Source organism: Hylobates moloch, unplaced genomic scaffold, assembly GCF_009828535.3.
Source record: "Hylobates moloch isolate HMO894 unplaced genomic scaffold, HMol_V3 SCAFFOLD_18, whole genome shotgun sequence".
Taxonomy (NCBI): Eukaryota; Metazoa; Chordata; class Mammalia; order Primates; family Hylobatidae; genus Hylobates; species Hylobates moloch.
In genome coordinates, this window is record NW_026652293.1 from 28,855,146 (window position 1) to 28,877,318 (window position 22,173).

A 22,173-nucleotide genomic window follows, 5' to 3' on the forward strand; every position below is an offset into this window, starting at 1 on the left:
CTGAATGATGGTGATCAGAGAAGCCACCTTGACGCTCAGAATTTCGGGATGTTTACAAATGAAAAGGCCCAAGCTGCCAGATTCAACTATTAACTCAAGCCACCAGTATCAATACAATTACCTGAAGTCAACACTTCCATTACAATTACCTGTCCACAGAGATTATTAGAGTTATTAGTATTTTGTTACAATTATTTAGTAGTAATAAAGTTGGCATGTAAAGTCTCGGCTTTTTGGAAGTCATTTTTCTACAAATTAAAATACAGCCATGTATCTCATTTGATATCAAACAAACATGAAGTGGGGCAAATCAGTTTTAAAGCACCTAACATTTTTCACAAAGTTGCTTTTCAAGGTAGACTGCAAACATTTACAATCTTAAGAAAGTAAACAGAGTTGTAAAAAATTGCTCAGAACAGATTTGATTGCATACCAACAAATTTTTTAAAAGTCATTAAGTCACCAGGTCAATAATTAAAATAAACAAGCTATGATATAAATTCCACTGGGAATTATAAGTTAAGGCTGTTTTAAAAAGATAATATATCTCCAAGTTTTTCAAAAAAGTATTATATACACACACAGAAAATCAATGAACTTGAAAGAACCACATTCAGTTTTATCAGTCAGAATAGGGTAGGTTATGCTGTAGTAAAAAATGACCCTCAGTATTAATTTTTTTTTTTGAGACAGGGTCTCCCTCTGTCACTCAGGCTGGAGTGCAGTGGCACGATCTCGGCTCATGGCAACCTCCGCCTCCCAGGTTCAAGTGATTCTCCCGCCTCAGCCTCCTCCTGAGTGGCTGAGATTACAGATGCATGCCACCATGCCTGGTTAATTTTTGTATTTTCAGTAGAGATGGGGTTTCACCATATTGGTCAGGCTGGTCTGGAACTCCTAATCTCAGGTGATCCACCTGCCTTGGCTTCCCAAAGTGCTGGGATTACAGGTGTGAGCCACCACGCCCAGCCAATATTAATTGTTTATCTCCTGCACACACTACACGAGCAGCACAGGCTGCAGGATGGCTCTGCTTAATCTAATCACCCAGTGACTTGGGTTAATGGAGGCCCCATGTCAACAGGTGCTTTTATAATCACCAAGGCGGGAGTTCAGCAAGGGTTAGATGTTCCTACTTACTTGGCCAAAGCATGTCACAGGACCACATCTAAATTCAAGAGACAGGAAAAAAATATATAAGGGGTTTTCAAAAAAGTTCATGGAAAATATGTATTATGAAAAAATTATGCATGGATTTCAAAATTTTTTCTACCAAAATAAATTTGTACTGACTAGTTATAACATGTTTGAACAGAATCTAGTTCAAGGCACTAAGAAGGATAAGATATCAGTTTGAAAACAGCCCCTATCAGAGCAATATGAATTTTACTAAAACTGAAGCAAGAACAATTTATGGTGAAGCTTAAGTGGAAGAATGGTGAAATCATTGATCCTTGATGAAAAGTTTATGGGGACAATGTCCCAAAGAAATCAGCAGGTTACAAGTGGATAATTCATATTAAGAAGGGATGAGATGATGTTGAAGATGAGGCCCACAGGGGCAGACCATCCACATCAATATGCAAGGAAAAAATCAATCTTTTTCATATTTGAGGAGGACCAATGATTAACAGCAGAAACAATAGTCAACATCACAGACATCTCAATTGGTTCAGCTTATGTAAGTCTGACTAAAAAATTCAAGTTGAGTAGACTTTCTATTCGATGGGTGCCAAAACTGTTGCACCCAGATTAGCTGCAGACAAGAGCAGAGCTTTCAATGAAAACTTTAAATAAGTGAGATCAAGAACCTGATCCGCATTTCCCCAAAGGATTGTAACAGGAGATGAAACGTGGCTTTACCAGTACAATCCTGAAGACAAAGCACAATCAAAGTGATGGCTACCAAGAGGAGGAAGTGGTCTACATAAAGCAAAAGTGAACCAGTCAAGAGTCAAGGTCATGGCAAAAATTTTTAGGGATGTTCAAGACATTTTGCTTGTTGACTTTCTGGAGGGCCAAAGAATGATAACACCTGATTATTAGGAGAGTGTTTTGAGAAAGTTAGCCAATGCTTTTGGAGAAAAATGCCCCAGAAAACTTCACTAGAGAGTCCTTCTCCACCATGACAAGGCTCCTTCTCATTCCTCTCATCAAGCAAGGGCAATTTTGCAAGAGTTTTGATGGGAAATCACTAGGCATCCACCCTACAGTCCTGATTTGGCTCCTTCTGACTTTTTGTTTCCTAATTTAAAAAAATCTTTCACACGAGGGGTAATCTCTACTTTAAGAAAATCTTGGGCTGGGCTCAGTAGCTCATGCCTGTAATCCCAGCACTTTGGCAGGCTGAGGTGGGTGGATCACAAGGTCAGGAGTTCGAGACCAGCCTGACCAACGTGGTGAAACCCTGTCTCTACTAAAAATACAAAAATTAGCCAGCTGTGGTGGCGGGTGCCTGTAATCCCAGCTACATGGGAGGCTGAGGCAGGAGAATCACTTGAACCTGGGAGGTGGAGGTTGCAGTGAGCTGAGATCGTGCCACTGCACTCCAGCCTGGGCGACAAGAGAGAAACCCTATCTTAAAAAAAAAAAAGAAAGAAAAGAAAAAAAAAGAAAATCTTGACAGGATGGAGGTGGGAGGATTGCTTGAGCCCAGGAGTTCAAGACCAGACTGGGCAACATGTAGACTGGGCAACATGGTGAGACCTCGTCTCAAAAAAAAAAAAAAAAAAAAAAAACCCAGCTTATATTAAAAAAAATACCTTTAGGTCAGGTGCAGTAGTTCATGCCTATAATCCCAGCACTTCGGGAGGCTGAGGGAGGCAGATCACTTGAGGCCAGGAGTTTGAGACCAGTCTGGCCAACATGGTGGAACCCTATCTCTACTAAAAATACCAAAAAAAAAAAAAAAAAAAAAATTAGCCAGGCCTGGTGGTGCACTCCTGTAGTCCCAGCTACTCAGGAGGCTGAAGCACAAGAATTGTTTGAACCCAGGAGGTGGAGGTTGCAATGAGTCGAGATGGAGCCACTGCACGCCAGCCTGGGCAATGGAGTGACTCTGTCTCAAAAAAAAAAAAAAAGAACTTTAAAGGGCACCCATTTTTATTCAGCTAATATGTTAAAAAAAAAACTGCATTGATATAGTTAAATCACCAAGACCCTCAGTTCTTTTTTTTTTAACCTTCACGAGAGGATGGATGCCAGGTCCTCAGTTCTTTAGTGATGGACTAAATGACGGATATCATTGCTTACAAAACTGTCTCAAACGTGACAGAGTTTATGTTGAGAAAGTTTATATTTTTATTTTTTAATTCCCTTTATACAATCCTACTCTTGTGCTTGGAAGGAGAATTGGACTATTTATGGATAGCCTTAATAACTACCATAATGCTAATTAATAAAATATGTATGTATTCTTGATCACAGAACTATCTAACTATCTAAGATTAATCATAGAGGTCTCCTCTTCTTGGTAGTCTGATATGCAACTCTGTCAAGTATCTTATTTGTTACAAACATATGTGTATTTCACAGAAATACACAAAAAACTGTATTGATGATTTAAATTGGCCCAAAATGCCATTTGGAGCTTAAACTTCAAAACAAACTAAAAGTACTTGATTAGCTTACTGTAGTGGATCAGGACTAGTCAATTATGCTAAATGCCACTTGGACACAATAAAATGGAAGAGAGACAAAATCTGTGGTTTATACCCCAGAAAGCTGCATACATACAACCCTACCTTGTTTTCTCCATTTCTAATTTCTCCTCTTTGGTTATCAAACGAGACAAAACACATGTGAATGGGAATCACATTCACTGTGATCCAAAATAAGACCAAAGATGTTAGAAACTGAACTACTAACTATGCCTGTTGCCTGGTCCCCAGGAGACTGCACTTAAGACCTGACTACTGGCCAGGTGTGGTGGCTCACACCTGTAATCCTAACACTCTGGGAGGCTAAGATGGGTGGATCACGAGGTCAGGAGTTCAAGACCAGCCTGAACAACACAGTGAAACCCTACCTCTACTAAAAATAAAAAAAAATTAGCCGGGTGTGGTGGCAGGCGCCTGTAATCTCAGCTACTCGGGAGGCTGAGGCAGGAGAATTGCCTGAACCCAGGAGGCGGAGGTTGCAGTGAGCTGAGATGGCGCCACTGCACTCCAGCCTGGGCGACAGTGTGAGACTCTGTCTCAAAACAAACAAACAAACAAAAACAAAAAAACCTGACTACCACAGAATAAACATGCTTTAAAACTAGATTTTCCTGGTGGGTAAAAATATAGGCAGAAAAATAAAATTACATTGATAAAAGTTAACAAAATATTATAACAATGAAATGTATCATCCATCATGTCTTTGATATTTTAACAAATAAAAACCCACCATTTGTGCAGAATTGCTAAACTTTTTCTGTGACTAACCAAAACCTTGCCAGTTTTTTTTTTTTTCCCACTAAATTGAGAAACTGCATATGTCAAAGCTAAAAACAAAAAGTTAAATGATCTAGTTTTTCTTACAGGCAGATCATTTTTCTCACACTCATTGTGCCATAGAAGCCAGCCAAAAATTAAAATCAGACTCCAGCCTTCCTGAACAAGCTGGACACACCCACAACTCTCTTTAATTCCAAAACTGTCAGTGCCCAGAACATCTGCTATATTATTTTCCTATTGCTGCTTTAACAAATTAACACACATTCAGTGGCTTAAAATGACATAGATTTATGACGTGACACTTTTGGAGGGTCGCCTTCCTTCTGAAGGCAACAGGAGAGAACCTGTTTCATTGCCTTTCTAGCTTCTACACATCACCGACCCGCCTCGGTTCATAGCTCCCTTCTCCATCTTCAATGCCAGCAGTGTGATATATCTTCTATCTCCAATCTCTGATTCTGTTATTACATCTTCTTTCTCTAACTCTGATTCTCTTGCTTCCTTCTTGTAAGAATCCTTGTGATTATACTGTGTCCACTCAAAGCATTCGAGATAAAGCCAAGATCCCTAATTTCATCACATCTGTAAAGTCTCTTTAACCATGTAAAATAACATATTTATAGGTTCTGTGGATTTGGATGTGGACATCATTCTTCAGCTTACCACAGTGTGCCCTCTGGGCTGTAAAGATTCACACCCACCCCACATGCAAAATGCATTCATCCATCCCAAGGTCCCCAAAAGTCTCAACCCATTTAACAGCACCGGCTTGGCTCCTGGCTAGAGTGCAGAGTGCAGGCCGGCAGAGGATAAAGCTGGGCCGTGTGCCTCTGCCAGATCCCCAGGGCCTTGCAAGACAAATTAAGGATTTGGGGTTTTATTCCAAAAGTCATGGGGAGAGCCTCTGAAGGGTTTTAAGCAGGAAAGTCACACGAGTGGATCTGAATTCTCGAAAGACCACTCTGGCAGCAGCACCCGTGAGAACTGGAGGTAGGGAGGCTGCTTAGGAGCCTGCTGCAGTAATCCTGGGGAGGAAAACAGGGCGGTCAGTTTAGTTGAGCATTGCCATAGACTGTGACTGCACAAGGGTGGGCCTGAAGCTGGGTGGTAGTGGAGGCTTGAGAGGACCCTGGACAATAGAGGGAGAAGAAATTTCAGTTGGCCAGGGCAATGCAGAGGGCAGTGCCAATGAGGACAGAGCAGAGGAACTGGCAAGACAGTGAGAGGATAGAAGGTTCTGACAACTGTCTGTTCTGTAGCAGTTAGGACTCCTTCCCTCAAAGGCCACAGAGGCCGGGCATGGTGGCTCACGCCTGTAATCCCAGCACTTTGGAAGGCCCAGGTGGGCGGATCACCTGAGGTCAGGAGTTCGAGACCAGCCTGGCCAACATGGTGAAACCCTGTCTCTACTAAAAATACAAAAAGTAGCTGGATGTGGTGGTGCATGCCTATTCCAGCTACTCAGGAGGCTGAGGCAGGAGAATTGCTTGAACCCAGGAGGCGGAGGCTGCAGTGAGCTGAGATTGTGCTACTGCACTCCAGCCTGGGTGACAGAGTGAGACTGTCAAAAAAAAAAAAAAAAAAAGTGACAGAAACTCAACTTGATTTACCTCTGCAGAAAAGTGATATACGTTGGTTTACCTAACAGGAATGAAGCTGATCAGGCTTGGGCCTGACTGGATTCAGGGAGTCAAGCAATGCCCTCTGTCTCCCTGTCTCCCATTTTTGCTTGTCACCTTGGTTTCATTCTTTTTTCATGACCTCCTGGCAACCCCAGATTCAATCCTTCCACCTCTGTGGCCCGACAGGCAAGAGGGTCTTCCTGTTTGTATCAATTACAAGCATCCCAGGGAAACACTCGTTAGCCTACCTTTAGTCAGGTGCCTACGCTGTGTTAAGGGGTTGGGGAGTCTCTTAGCAGGGGTCAGGGGGTTTGCTAGGAGAAGAGAAGCCATAGCTAAAACCTCTCTAATTCATCTGGTATGAACTCTTTGTACTAAATTTTTTTCTATTACTATACATAGATATAAAATGTATGGATTCTGTTGCATGTATTATGATTTTTTTAAAGTTCTTTTTTTTTTTTTTTACCTTTTTGTGTTTTCACATACAGGGGGTTTTAAGTTTTTCACTAATGGAAAAAATGGATTGTTTTCATTTATTACTTCTTCTAGCACTTCTATGATTAGTCCTGGTTAATTGTAAATTTAGGTCCTTACTCATACACCCTCTTCCATACCCCTCTGCAACCTCTTCCCATCAGAAGTCAGAGTAAATGAGGGGAAGTCAATATTTTAACAGTGCACCCCTTCACCTTCTTGGCCTTTTAACTAATACAAGAGTCATCTCTGTTGTGCTATAATTATTTTACAATGTGGAGCCAGTCACTAGATTTCTATACACAATCTGAACAGTCAATAATCAAATCTGGCATTGCTCTATTTCTGAGGTACTTTTAGTCCAAGGCTCTTAGGAAGAAACTGGTTGTAGCTACAATTTGGGTTAAAAATGTTCCTCAAAATTCAAATACGGTATTTAGGCAATAGAGACTCAGCGCCATTCTTTTCTTCTCCCTTCTTTCCTTTTTGAGAAATGTACTGCTAGAAATATCTTCATTCTAAACTCTGCAAACAGAATTGATCCTGTAGTCCTTTAAAGTGGTGTGTTGAGCCCCGAGTTTCTTCATTTGCGTATCTTTTCAGCCTTTTAGAAGCTTTCTTAAAAACTCCCATACTATCTTTCTTCACACTTGCCCTCAAATTTGGTGTGCATTCCCCTAAGACACCCGAACTGAGCTCATCCTGTGGATGCGGGATAGTGACAGGACTGAGCCCTCCGCAGCCCGACAGGGACAACAGCTGGTCAGGGAGAAAGAGTGAGAACAAATGACCCATGTCCCCTGCTGCTCTTACGGCTCTTCCCTCTGAGGCTCTTTCACTAGGAAGCTTTCAAATTAAGGGTTCATTAAAGATATAATAAGCACATTCTCTCCATTCTTTTCACGCTCTCTAGGTCCTGCTAGCCAAGTCAGTCTTAAGAGCCAGTTTCCTTTTGCCCTTATTCCTTGCCTCTCCACTTAAGTGAAAATCTTTTCCTACATGAGTAAAAGGCAAAGAAAAAAAAAGTTAAAGAACATGATTAAGAGCTTTAATGAATCATATAGGTCTGAATGTAAAGTGGTTTCTGTCTTTCCAATGAGATCCTCAGAAATGTGTCTTGGCAAACATAAATACATAATCCTTTAGGGATGTGGTTGAAACCTTCAGCTGACTACTTATATGGTTTGTTAATTCAGTGACATATATATTTAAGTTCACATATTATGTAAAAATCATATTTAGAAGTATTACTTTTTCCATATGCACATTTCATGAAACAATTTAAACTTTTCAGATGCATCTGACATCAGAGTTTTCACAATCACTTAGAATCACAAAATGTTTGAGTCTTCTGATGTTTCCAAGGTATAAATTATCTTCACTTCTTCTTCTTCTTCTTTTTTTTTTTTTTTTTTTTTGAGACGGAGTCTTGCTCCATTACCCAGGCTGGAGTGTAGTGGCACGATCTCAGCTCACTGCAATCTCCACCTCCTGAGTTCAAGCGATTCTCCCGTATCAGCCTCCCGAGTAGCTGGGATTACAGGCATGCACCACCATGCCCAGCTAATTTTTGTATTTTTTTTCTTTTAGTAGAGATGGGGTTTCGCCATGTTGGCTAGGCTGGTCTCGAACTCCTGACCTCAGGTGATCTGCCTGCCTTGGCCTCCCAAAGTGCTGGGATTACAGGCATGAGCCACGGCGCCCAGCCTATCTTCATTTCTACCTTGAAGTAAAAGGCGGTTTGAATTTTGTATTTATTTTATTTTTAATTTTTTAAAGATTTCAACTTTTAATTTATATTCAGGGGGTACAGGTGTAGGTTTGTACCAAGGATATATTGCTTGATGCTGAGGTTTGGGGTATGAATGAACCTGTCATCCAGGTTGAATTTTTAATTCCAGGCCACCAATACTCCACATTATTCACCACTTATCATATTATTTTTTCAAAGTAACTGTTAATGCTTTTCCTGTGTAGAAAAAAAAAGTGAAGCTCGCTGCCAGCACTGATTTAATTTTACGTAAACATGCTCTTTGAGGCTGAAGCAAATCTGACTTTCAATGTGAAAATAAAATATACAAACCGTTTTTGGAGTTATTTCTAAACAGAACTAACATCAGAATCGTCTGATCACCAGAAACGTCTATTTCAGAAAAATCAGATTCATCAAATGAATCTTCGGCCAAGAACTCTTCGAGAATGATGTTAACATCACGCGTAGGAATGTTACGTTTTCTAGGACTTGACATTTTCAGTGATTGGGAATTATTGTATTTTGTAAATGGAAATACCACTACTAAAAACAGAATGCTATGAATAGAATGATGTCTTTTGTTTCCAAAGTCGATATACTAGAGTGATGTGAAAATACTATTAAAAGAGATTTTGCATGGTGAAAGTTATCTCGGGGTAAACGCTGCAGCTGCAAGTGCCATCAGTGAGTATTCTCAGGGCAAATGGAAAAGGGTTAAAAGGCTGTTTACGATGACACACAGCAATAATGACTACATTAAAATAGTTTTTTTTCCTCCATTAGAAACAAAGTTGATTCTGACAGAAGATCTTTGCAAGCATCCAGAGTGATCATGGGCTGAGAGAGTACCTGCACCATGAGACTTACATACAAGGTGGCATCCACTTGACTGAAGTGTATTTTTTTTTTTTTTTGAGAAGGAGTCTCGCTCTGTCTCCCAGGCTAGAGTGCAGTGGTGTGATCTTGACTCACTGCAACCTCTGCCTCCTGGTTCAAGTGATTCTCCTGCTTCAGCCTCCTGAGTAGCTGAGATTACAGGTGCATGCCACCACATCTGGCTGATTTTTGTATTTTCAGGAAAGATGGGGTTTCACCACCTTGGTCAGGCTGGTATCAAACTCCTCACGTCATGATTCACCTGCCTTGGCCTTCCAAAGTGCTGGGATTACAGGCGTGAGCCACCGCACCCAGCCTGAAGCATAATTTTTTTAAAAAAAATCTTGCTTGGATCCTGGCTTATACCATAATGCAGTAGAAACTTTTACCAATGATCATCTTCAACAATGACTTTACCAAACTCCAGGGTTTTCTGATTGATAGAACTTACTAGAAATGTTAGAGACTTTATCCCATTTCTCTAAATTTCACTTCAGTAAACTGCTGAAATGAAAACTCAACAAATGTGAGTGCTACATCTGCTGTCTAACAGTCATTTTCCAGAAAACATGCTTACAAAACAGAACAGAACAGCATGTACACTGGTCCATTTACCTACATGCATGTTCTCGCTCCCTCACTCCCTCTTCCTACACCTCCTTTCTCAAAGAGTTGTATGTTGTAAATGATAAACTGCTAGAATACAGACACAATCGTGCTTAATTTGTTCCTTACATGAGGTCTTACGTATATTCTTCACTGATGTTCCCTTGATAATCTGATAATGGAGAAACACAGCTTTTGATTCCTTGTCTCTTATGGTCTCTTGTAATCATAAACACAATAACAACAAAAATAATAGCTCTCACTGACAGCACGCTTCCCAAGAGCCAGACACCTGACTAAGGCCTGTGGGCATTAACTGAGTTAATGCAGATGAAATGCCAGGCACAAGTCCTGCCATGTGGTAAGAGCCCAATAGATGCCAGCCATTACTATTACTGCTGTTATCTGTATTAACTGTTATCATTCAATCCTCATAACAACTATACGAGGTAAGCATTCCCACAGTTGAGAACATTAAGAAGAACATCAAGGAAACAAGGCCATAGAGTTACTGGCCAACAGGGGATAGAAACTCTGCATGTCCATCTTTTTCAATAAATATTTTACATTCTTAAAAAGGCCAAATCTATATAAATTAAAGAGGATGAGGAAAAGAGCAGTCCACATATTTTTAAATTCCCCCCTTATGTTCCAATATCTAATGATGAGAGAGGTCTGGAAGGGACACACAATTTTAATGACAGGGCAAGAACCCTGGAAATCCCCCAATGGCCATAGATGAGAAACAGCAGCTGCCTCTTCCAGCCCAAAGCAAGTCAAAGCCAGGCAAGTCATGGAAAGGGATGAAGTGTCTCCAGCAAATAACAGGGGGTAGAGGGACCAGGTATAACTGGTAAGATAAAGCCCACTTGAAAGGCAATCAAAATTCTTCTGAAAGGTCATTCAAGTTGCCGGCGTTGATACCCGGGAGAGCCAGTTGTTAAACACAGTTACATGCTGCATAACAGCATTTCGGTCACCGATGAACTGCATATATGACAAGGGTCTCGTTAAGATTATAATACTGTATTTTTACTGTACCTTTTCTATGCTTAGAGATGTTTAGATGGACAAATACTTATCATTGTGTATAAATGCTTGCAAGATTCAGCTCAGTGACATGCTGTGCAGGTTTGTAGCCTAGGAGCAACAGGCTATACCATAGAGCCTAAGTGTGTAGAACCTGTGTAAGTTCACTCTATGAGGTTCACATGATGACAAAAATCACCTAAGGATGCATTTCTTAGAACGTTTCCCGGTCGTTAAGCAACCCATGACTGTGAATACGCCACCTTCATTACATCTGGCAAGATGTTCTGCCTTAGCACTCGGTTGCATTATTTTCCTTTTCTTTCCTGTTCACTATGCTTTAATTCCGAGGACCATAGGAGGGTAGAATATTACTTTTTAAAAACTTTAAAAATGTGTCTAAGCATACCCTTTTCTTAAATTGATGACCTGATGTTAAAATATTATTTTTCATGTCATTTATAATCTTATCAGAATCCATTGAATGAAGTTTGGTTAGACTTCAGTGAAAATTATCTTCCAGAGTTGTTTTCCCTGCCTGGGATACAGGGGTAACTTTACTACAATTAGTATGTATAGTGCAGCATTTCACGCAAGGGGGCTGTGGCAGCAGTGTGATAATTTAAACAAAATTATAATTTAAACATATTTAACAAATTAAACATAAACATTTAACACATTTCAGCATATTTAACATAATTTAAACTTATTAAACATTATTGAAACATTCAAACAAACAAAACAAAAAGGATATATGCACAAACTTGCAGCTACTTAGATCACTGTAGCTTCTAGGATCCAGTGTCTTTTACTGATTTAAAAACACGGCGAAAATAAAAAAATAAAGTTATGCCTGAAAAATATATATTTAAATCTTATTTAATATAGTATAAAATTTGTTTGCCACCTCTACCTAATTCCTTGTTCTAAGGTGACCAAGGCAGAATGATACTACGTAACTAAGTGGCAGCTTTTCCCTCAAATAAATATCCTTTATTTATTTGCAGTCAAGAGGAAACTGCAGTTTCGAGGATGATTTGGATAGACCAGACTGCAGTGTCCATGCTACTTTTTGAAGACTCAGTTAAAGGGCCCTAAATTCTTGGCTTCTGTAGGCTGTGGCTTAGGACATATGGCTATGCCATAGTCCTCTCCACAGCACAGTAACCTCTTCCTGAACTGACAACAGTAAGTCCTTTACCAACCCTAGCTCACTGTTCTGACAACCCTGGCCCCAATCTTCAAAATAGTACCACCCTGTCACAACCAGTTTCTATCATCATTCTGTCTGGTACAAAGTTTTATTATCTATTTTATTTTTTAGAGATGGAAGTCTTGGTATATTGCCCAGGCTGTCCTCGAACTCCTGGCCTCAGGTGATTCTCCATCCTTGGCCTCCCAAGTAGCTCGGACCAGAGGCACCTGCCATTGCACCCAGTCTGGAGTTTAATTTTATTTTTTCCTCCAAATTAAGTAGTTGTCTATTTAGGTAATTTTATTTGAAAGGAGAATACTGTAATCCAGAAATGAATGAGTATTTCCTTGTTTAACCTTCCAAAGAAAAGTTCAGCCTCTAACAAAGTGTAAGGCAAGTAACAGAATTTAGCTTATCTGTATACGAAAGGACTTTCAACTACGCTCTAGAAAATGTGCACACTTTCATTTAATGACCACTGATGATGGAAATGAGAAGCAAGTGGCAATGGGAACTGCTGCTTCCTTGTCCAAATTAGCAAACCACCACCTGCTCTACTGCTCTGTATCACTGGAACAACTCCAGTTCCTCCAGAGACTATGAAAAGGAACTGCAGAAGCTAGTCAAGGTAGCATGGTACACTCCATCAGGCTTGTGAAGAAAAGCAAAAGAAAACACCATGCTGACGCCCTCTTGTCCTGGATAGAACCACTGTCTCCCTCCCTATTATTGGCAGAGACTTATCCCAATGCCTTGGCTTATCTGTTTACATATCTGTCTCTTCTTACTACAGGCTCCTTTAAATGCTTCAACCTAATAAAATGCAAGCCCCTAAAGACGGTGTTCATGTCTTATTCATCTTTGTATATAGTAGGTAATGTGATAGGCACTCAATAAAGGTTTGTTGGAAGAAAGAATGAATGAACATTTGTCTTCCTTTACTTGTGTGCTACACGGTTCAGCAACATTAATCCCACTCAGAATGAAGCTGGGCACAGAAAGGGCAGAATGACCTTTGGAGCTGAGGCACAAGAATGGAGGACCATCAAAGGGAAGGAGTGGTGCTTTCATTGTAACCTTGACTAAAATTGTGATTGTGGCTCCATGGGAGAAAAAGAGAGCAAGAAACAGCAGTCACCCCAGTGCATGGGCACTATCACTTTTAAGCTGAGTCATAAGAACCTCAGGGTGTTTTTTAAAAAATAGGTTTTAAGTTACTTCAAGGAGGAAAAAGAGCTTCACATGCATCATTTTACTCTAAATATCTTTGAAATGTTTTGAAATGTTTTCACCATAAGACTTTTAGGTTGTAATGCTAATAAATATCTTATAATACTCATAGTATCATGTAAGAACTTCTCTAAAATGCACAGCAGCCTGGAGTAGTCAAATTCATGGAGACAGAAAGTAGCATGGTGGTTGCCAGTGACGGGGGACAGGGAGGAAGGAGGACTTAGTGTTTAATGGGTACAAAGTTTAAGTTTTGCAAGATGAAAAAAGTCCTGGAGATGGATGGTGGCGATGGTTGCACAACAATATGAATGTACTTAATGCCACTGAACTATATTCTGAAAAATGATTAAGAGGATAAATTTTATATTATGTATATTTTACCACAATTTTTTTGTGTGTGTATGTGGTAAAAGGAAAGTCGCTCTCAAATGCTGGCAGATAGGAGAATGCCTGGGCTCTAGCCTCAAGGGAATCACTTCAAACTTTAGGCTAGAGAGAGGGTTTTAAAATGGTGAACATGGAATGGGAGGTGTGCAGGAGTGTGCTGAGTACAAGGTCTGGGTGTCTTGTTCTGGTGGCTGTCTTCAGTCACGGTGCACCTGGAGTGCAGCTGGGTGCCATCTCAACAATGGCTGGGTTGTGGATTAACTGCCTTGAGGTCATCTCTGGAATTTCAAAGCTCAGTCTTCATGCCTGGTTGTCTCAAGATTAGCCCCTAGAACTTTCAGTGTAGTTCATTCCTTGTGGTTTCATCATGGGGCTTGCAGGAAACAAAAGCTAGTATGCGGAGGGCCTTGAAGTTTCAAATGGCTTGAACTTCCTTGTAATGCAGTTCAGCATGGGCTGGGTTCACATAGCAACAATTAACTGTCCATCTTCCTTTGACTTTAGCAGCCCTGGAAAAATCTCTGCTTGACTAGTATGAAACTCAAAGCTGGTGATGCCACTGTAGGCTGCAGTCTGCCTGGCATCCTCCACTGCCTGCCCCACCAACGAAATCCCAAGGACCTGCGATGTAGCTGAGCCAGAGGGAGGCTGATCACACCGGTTCCACAGCAGATGTCGAGGAGGATGGTGTTAGAGTTCATTCCACTCAGCTTCCCCACAATCCAATATAGCATCTCTGCACCAGCAGTGTTAATCTGGAAAAAGGCATCTGGAGAGATGCAGACCTTCAAGCCCAGGAGATCTTTAAAGATATGAGGTTCTCCAAATAAGAGCTGGTAGGCGGACTGATGATGGCTGAAACGGGTCCTGCTTTCCTGGAAGTCAAGTGAAGTCAAGTCACAGACTGCTCCAGGACCTTTAATGAAAAATTCCTTTACAGTCTCCTTCTGAATATGGAGCTCCTCTGGACTTAATTCTTGGGGATGGAATGTGATGACAGCCATTGTGTGCCTTAGGCTATTGGTGCGGACTGTGAGCTCACACCAGTATCCACCTTCATGAAGCAGAAGGCAGGGCTCTGTTGGAGACTGTGGAAGGAATACTTCATAGTACTGTGCCACCTGATTGTGTTTCTCAGGGATGTTTTTCAAACGGTTAGACTGTACACAGACGATGTTCCCATCTCTTCAAGTTCCCAGGTCATATTCCACAGTCTTTGGATTGCCATCTGGACACTGATTCACAGAGAAGGTGGACTTATTTCTGCAGCCACTGACAACAGGAGATGGTATAATAGGATGGAGAAGACAAGACAGCCCCTCAGATTTGGATGCAGCTGTTGTCACATTGACTCCATCGAGCATTTGGATGTGAGACTCTAGTCTTTGTAAAATTTCACCTTGAGCTGTTCATAGCTCAGCCTCCAGAGCAGCATCACAACACCAGCCAGCCTTTCCTGCCAGGAATCATCTAGTAGTCCCAGATGGCTTGGTTTCTTCTGACTTTTTGTCCTTTTTAACACTTCTTGGCTACCACATGGGTGAAATTTCCCTTACATACTATGCCCCAAAAGAGCTGTGACCAACCTGGTGGTTTTACGGCACACCAGGGAAGCAGTCTTGATTTGGAGAAGAAACCCACCACGGAGAGGAAGCACCTGAGGCTGTGTGTTAGGACTCTTCTCTTAATGCCTGCCATCCAAAGATACACTGACATCCACCTCTCAGGGCTGAGGTGAGAACAACAAGTTCATATATATGGCGCGCTCTGGACTGTGCTGAACACAGCAGATGTTTGACATGTGTCACTACCCTTCCTTAGGCTCTGAATTGAAGCGTGTCACTTGGTTTCTTCACACCTTAATGTCTCCAACCTGCAAAATTGAGGCAGCAAACCAAAAGGGCAGCAGATGGCCCGGTTTACTGTGGCAGGGAAAGAGTCATTTCCTGTTGAGCAGGGAACTTCTACTACTCCCTGGCATATGCAGCCAACCTGGGGGCAGGTGTGGCAGAACGTGGGGCTCCTCCCAGTGCCAGTATAGCAGCTGGCTTGGGCATCTCAGCTCCTCTCGGGGAGTACCCTTCCCTACTTTGCTGGGGGATCTTCTCTTGAGAACTTCCTCAAAGCATTCATAACCCTAATCCACAATTTTAAACAATGTACAACAAAAGTTGGAAGGAGTTCTCACCCCCAGCCTCCCCTAAGCTTCCCCTCCCCTTTTAATATATCTCTTTCATTCCATCTATTAAATGTCCTCTCCTTATTTTTATGCTCCAAAATCAACATTAAACAGAAAATTTACAGACACAGATTGGTTAAAATACTTACTTGTAGATTTATAAATAGTCTGCAGTCCCAAAGACAATTGGCCACATAATTTATTGAACAACAGTGATCTGTGTAAGTTTGGTCACAATGGAAAACTACAGATCCTGTGAAGGTTTAATATGCAGGACCTTAATAATGTATAATTTCGGTGGGTGAAGCCAAGATGGCCGAATAGGAACAGCTCCGGTCTACAGCTCCCAGCATGAGTGATGCAGAAGATGGGTGATTTCTGCATTTCCATCTGAGGTACTGGGTTCATCTCACTAGGGAGTGCCAAACAGTGGGTGCAGGACAGTCGGTTTAGCGCACTGTGCGCGAGCTGAGCCGAAGCAGGGCAAGGCATTGTCTCACTCGGGAAGTGCAAGGGGTCAGGGAGTTCCCTTTCCTAGTCAAAGAAAGGGGTGACAGACGGCACCTGGAAAATCGGGTCACTCCCACCCTAATACTGCACTTTTCCAACGGGCTTGGAAAACGGCACACCAGGAGAGTGTGTCCCGCACCTGGCTCGGAGGGTCCTACGCCCACGGAGTCTCGCTGATTGCTAGCACAGCAGTCTGAGATCAAACTGCAAGGTGGCAGCCAGGCTGGGGGAGGGGCGCCCGCCATTGCCCAGGCTTGCTTAGGTAAACAAAGCAGCCAGGAAGCCCGAACAGGGAGGCCTGCCTGCCTCTGTAGGCTCCACCTCTGGGGGCAGGGCACAGACAAACAAAAAGTCAGCAGTAACCTCTGCAGACTTAAATGTCCCTGTCTGACAGCTTTGAAGAGAGTAGTGGTTCTCCCAGCATGCAGCTGGAGATCTGAGAACAGGCAGACTGCCTCCTCAAGTGGGTCCCTGACCCCCGAGCAGCCTAACTGGGAGGCACCCCCCAGTAGGGACAGACTGACACTTCACTCGGCCGGGTACTCCTCTGAAACAATACTTCCAGGGGAACGATCAGGCAGCAGCATTCGTGGCTCACGAAAATCTGCTGTTCTGCAGCCACCACTGCTGTCACCCAGGCAAACAGTGTCTGGAGGGGACCTCTAGCAAACTCCAACAGACCTGCAGCTGAGGGTCCTGTCTGTTAGAAGGAAAACTAACAAACAGAAAGGACACCCACACCAAAAACCCATCTGTACATCACCATCATCAAAGACCAAAAGCAGAAAAAACTACAAAGATGGGGAGAAAATGGAGCAGAAAAACTGGAAACTCTAAAAAGCAGAGCACCTCTCCTCCTCCAAAGGAATGCAGTTCCTCACCAGCAATGGAACAAAGCTGGATGGAGAATGACTTTGACGAGTTGAGAGAAGAAGGCTTCAGACGATCAAACTACTCCGAGCTACAGGAGGAAATTCAAACCAATGGCAAAGAAGTTAAAAACTTTGAAAAAAAATTAGACAAATGTACAACTAAAATGACCAACGCAGAGAAGTGCTTAAAGGAGCTGATGGAGCTGAAAGCCAAGTTTCGAGAACTACGTGAAGAATACAGAAGCCTCAGTAGCCGATGCGATCAACTGGAAGAAAGGGTATCAGTGATGGAAGATGAAATGAATGAAATGAAGCAAGAAGGGAAGTTTAGAGAAAAAAGAATAAAAAGAAATGAACAAAGCCTCCAAGAAATATGGGACTATATGAAAAGACCAAACCTAAGTCTGATTGGTGTACCTGAAAGTGACAGGGAGAATGGAACCAAGTTGGAAAACACTCTGCAAGATATTATCCAGGAGAACTTCCCCAATCTAGCAAGGCAGGCCAACATTCAGATTCAGGAAATACAGAGAACGCCACAAAGATACTCCTCGAGAAGAGCAACCCCAAGACACATAATTGTCAGATTCACCAAAGTTGAAATGAAGGAAAAAATGTTAAGGGCAGCCAGAGAGAAAGGTCGGGTTACCCACAAAAGGAAGCCCATCAGACTAACAGCAGATCTCTCGGCAGAAACTCTACAAGCCAGAAGAGACTGGGGGCCCTTATTCAACATTCTTAAAGAAAAGAATTTTCAACCCAGAATTTCATATCCAGCCAAACTAAGCTTCATAAGTGAAAGAGAAATAAAATCCTTTACAGACAAGCAAATGCTGAGAGATTTTGTCACCACCAGGCCTGCCCTACAAGAGCTCCTGAAGGAAGCACTAAACATGGAAAGGAACAACCAGTACCAGCCACTGCAAAAACATGCCAAATTGTAAAGACCATCGAGGTTAGGAAGAAACTGCATCAACTAATGAACAAAATAACCAGCTAACGTCACAATGACAGGATCAAATTCACACATAACAATATTAACTTTAAACGTAAATGGGCTAAATGCTCCAATTAAAAGACACAGACTGGCAAATTGGATAAGGAGTCAAGACCCATCAGTGTGCTGTATTCAGGAAACCCATCTCACGTGCAGAGACACACATAGACTCAAAATAAAGGGATGGAGGAAGATCTATCAAGCAAATGGAAAACAAAAAAAGGCAGGGGTTGCAATCCTAGTCTCTGATAAAATAGACTTTAAACCAACAAAGATCAAAAGAGACAAAGAGGGCCATTACATAATGGTAAAGGGATCAATTCAACAAGAAGAGCTAACTATCCTAAATATATATGCACCCAATACAGGAGCACCCAGATTCATAAAGCAAGTCCTCAGTGACCTACAAAGAGACTTAGACTCCCACAAAATAATAATGGGAGATTTTAACACCCCACTGTCAACATTAGACAGATCAACGAGACAGAAAGTTAACAAGGATACCCAGGAATTGAACTCAGCTCTGCACCAAGAGGACCTAATGGACATCTACAGAACTCTCCACCCCAAATCAACAGAATATACATTTTTTTCAGCACCACCACACCTATTCCAAAATTGACCATATAGTTGGAAGTAAAGCTCTCCTCAGCAAATGTAAAAGAACAGAAATTATAACAAACTGTCTGTCAGACCACAGTGCAATCAAACTAGAACTCAGGATTAAGAAACTCACTCAAAACTGCTCAACTACATGGAAACTGAACAACCTGCTCCTGAATGACTACTGGGTACATAACGAAATGAAGGCAGAAATAAAGATGTTCTTTGAAACCAATGAGAACAAAGACACAACATACCAGAATCTCTGGGACACATTCAAAGCAGTGTGTAGAGGGAAATTTATAGCACTAAATGCCCACAAGAGAAAAGCAGGAAAGATCCAAAATTGACACCCTAACATCACAATTAAAAGAACTAGAAAAGCAAGAGCAAACATATTCAAAAGCTAGCAGAAGGCAAGAAATAACTAAAATCAGAGCAGAACTGAAGGAAATAGAGACACAAAAAACCCTTCAAAAAATTAATGAATCCAGGAGCTGGTTTTTTGAAAAGATCAACAAAATTGATAGACTGCTAGCAAGCCTAAAAAAAACGGGAGAAGAATCAAAAAGACGCAATAAAAAATGGTAAAGGTGATATCACCACCAATCCCACAGAAATACAATCTACCATCAGAGAATACTACAAACACCTCTATGCAAATAAACTAGAAAATCTAGAAGAAATGGTTAAATTCCTCGACAAATACACCCTCCCAAGACTAAACCAGGAAGAAGTTGAATCTCTGAATAGACCAATAACAGGCTCTGAAATTGTGGCAATAATCAATAGCTTACCAACCAAAAAGAGTCCAGGACCTGATGGATTCACAGCCGAATTCTACCAGAGGTACAAGGAGGAACTGGTACCATTCCTTCTGAAACTATTCCAATCAATAGAAAAAGAGGGAATCCCCCCTAACACATTTTATGATGCCAGCATCATCCTGATACCAAAGCCTGGCAGAGACACAACCAAAAAAGAGAATTTCAGACCAATATCCTTGATGAACATTGATGCAAAAATCCTCAATAAAATACTGGCAAACCGAATCCAGCAGCACATCAAAAAGCTTATCCACCATGATCAAGTGGGCTTCATCCCTGGGATGCAAGGCTGGTTCAACACACGCAAATCAATAAATGTAATCCAGCATATAAACAGAACCAAAGACAAAAACCACATGATTATCTCAACAGATGCAGAAAAGGCCTTTGACAAAATTCAACAACGCTTCATGCTAAAAACTCTCAATAAATTAGGTATTGATGGGACGTATCTCAAAATAAAAAGAGCTATCTATGACAAACCCACAGCCAATATCATACTGAATGGGCAAAAACTGGAAGCATTCCCTTTGAAAACTGGCAAAAGGCAGGGATGCCCTCTCTCATCACTCCTATTCAACATAGTGCTGAAAGTTCTGGCCAGGGCAATCAGGCAGGAGAAGGAAATAAAGGATATTCAATTAGGAAAAGAGGAAGTCAAATTGTCCCTGTTTGCAGATGACATGATTGTATATCTAGAAAACCCCATCATCTCAGCCCAAAATCTCCTTAAGCAGATAAGCAACTTCAGCAAAGTCTCAGGATACAAAATCGATGTGCAAAAATCACAAGCATTCTCGTACACCAATCACAGACAAACAGAGAGCCAAATAATGAGTGAACTCCCATTCACAATTGCTTCAAAGAGAATAAAATACCTAGGAATCAAACTTACAAGGGATGTGAAGGACCTCTTCAAGGAGAACTACAAACCACTGCTCAATGAAATAAAAGAGGATGCAAACAAATGGAAGAACATTCCATGCTCATGGGTTGGAAGAATCAATATCGTGAAAATGGCTGTACTGTCCAAGGTAATTTATAGATTCAATGCCATCCCCATCAAGCTACCAAAGACTTTCTTCACAGAATTGGAAAAAACTACTGTAACGTTCATATGGAACCAAAAAAGAGCCCACATCACCAAGTCAATCCTAAGCCATAAGAACAAAGCGGGAGGTATCACGCTACCTGACTTCAAACTATACTACAAGGCTACAGTAACCAAACAGCATGGTACTGGTACCAAAACAGAGACATAGATCAATGGAACAGAACAGAGCCCTCAGAAATAATGCTGCATATCTACAACTATCTGATCTTTGACAAACCTGACAAAAACAAGCAATGGGATAAGGATTCCCTATTTAATAAATGGTGCTGGGAAATCTGGCTAGCCATATGTAGAAAGCTGAAACTGGGTCCCTTCCTTATACCTTATACAAAAATTAATTCAAGATGAATTAAAGACTTACATGTTAGACCTAAAACCAGAAAAACCCTAGAAGAAAATCTAGGCAATACCATTCAGGACATAGGCATGGGCAAGGACTTCATGTCTAAAACACCAAAAGCAATGGCAACAAAAGCCAAAATTGACAAATGGGATCTAATTAAACTAAAGAGCTTCTGCAAAGCAAAAGAAACTATCATCAGAGTGAACAGGCAACCTACAAAATGGGAGAAGATTTTCGCAACCTACTCATCTGACAAAGGGCTAATATCTGGAATCTACAATGAACTCAAACAAATTTACAAGAAAAAAACAAACAATCCCATCAAAAAGTGGGTGAAGGACATGAACAGACACTTCTCAAAGAAGACATTTATGCAGCCAAAAAACACATGAAAAAATGCTCATCATCACTGGCCATCAGAGAAATGCAAATCAAAACCACAGTGAGATACCATCTCAGACCAGTTAGAATGGCCATCATTAAAAAGTCAGGAAACAACAGGTGCTGGAGAGGATGTGGAGAAATAGGAACACTTTTACACTGTTAGTGGGACTGTAAACTAGTTCAACCATTGTGGAAGTCAGTGTGGCGATTCCTCAGGGATCTAGAACTAGAAATACCATTTGACCCAGCCATCCCATTACTGGGTATATACCCAAAGGATTATAAATCATGCTGCTATAAAGGCACATGCACATGTATGTTTATTTTGGCACTATTCACAATAGCAAAGAGTTGGAACCAACCCAAATGTCCAACAACGATAGACTGGATTAAGAAAATGTGGCACATATACACCATGAAATACTATGCAGCCATAAAAAAGGATAAGTTCATGTCCTTTGTAGGGACATGGATGAAGCTGGAAACCATCATTCTCAGCAAACTATCGCAAGGACAAAAAACCAAACACCACATGTTCTCACTCATAGGTGGGAATTGAAAAATGAGAACACATGGACACAGGAAGGGGTACATCACACACCGGGGACTATTGTGGGGTGGGAGGAGGGGGGAGAGATAGCATTAGGAGATATACCTAACACTAAATGACGAGTTAATGGGTGCAGCACACCAACATGGCACATGTATACATATGTAACACACCTGC

The 22,173-nt window shown here is 41.4% G+C and overlaps 2 protein-coding genes and 1 long non-coding RNA gene across 3 annotated transcripts in view; 1 reads left to right on the forward strand and 2 right to left on the reverse strand.

Annotated features, from left to right (window-relative positions):
- LOC131381759 (uncharacterized) overlaps positions 1-14,420 on the forward strand; it is a 34,618-nt gene extending 20,198 nt beyond the window's left edge. Inside the window, exon 3 of the long non-coding RNA XR_009210680.1 lies at positions 14,122-14,420. This is a non-coding gene — a long non-coding RNA (uncharacterized LOC131381759). The remainder of the gene's footprint in view (positions 1-14,121) is intronic.
- Positions 1-22,173, reverse strand: part of CUNH1orf21 (chromosome unknown C1orf21 homolog) — a 254,200-nt gene that overhangs the window by 47,544 nt on the left and 184,483 nt on the right. The gene's annotated exons all lie outside the window — the stretch shown is intronic.
- LOC116457905 (tRNA (uracil-5-)-methyltransferase homolog B) lies at positions 2,235-15,315 on the reverse strand. The gene is given in 7 exon segments (XM_032137428.3): positions 2,235-2,553; positions 5,992-6,000; positions 13,953-14,085; positions 14,088-14,249; positions 14,252-15,007; positions 15,010-15,120; positions 15,123-15,315. Coding segments are annotated over 7 exon segments (1,557 nt in total). The 3' UTR covers positions 2,235-2,360.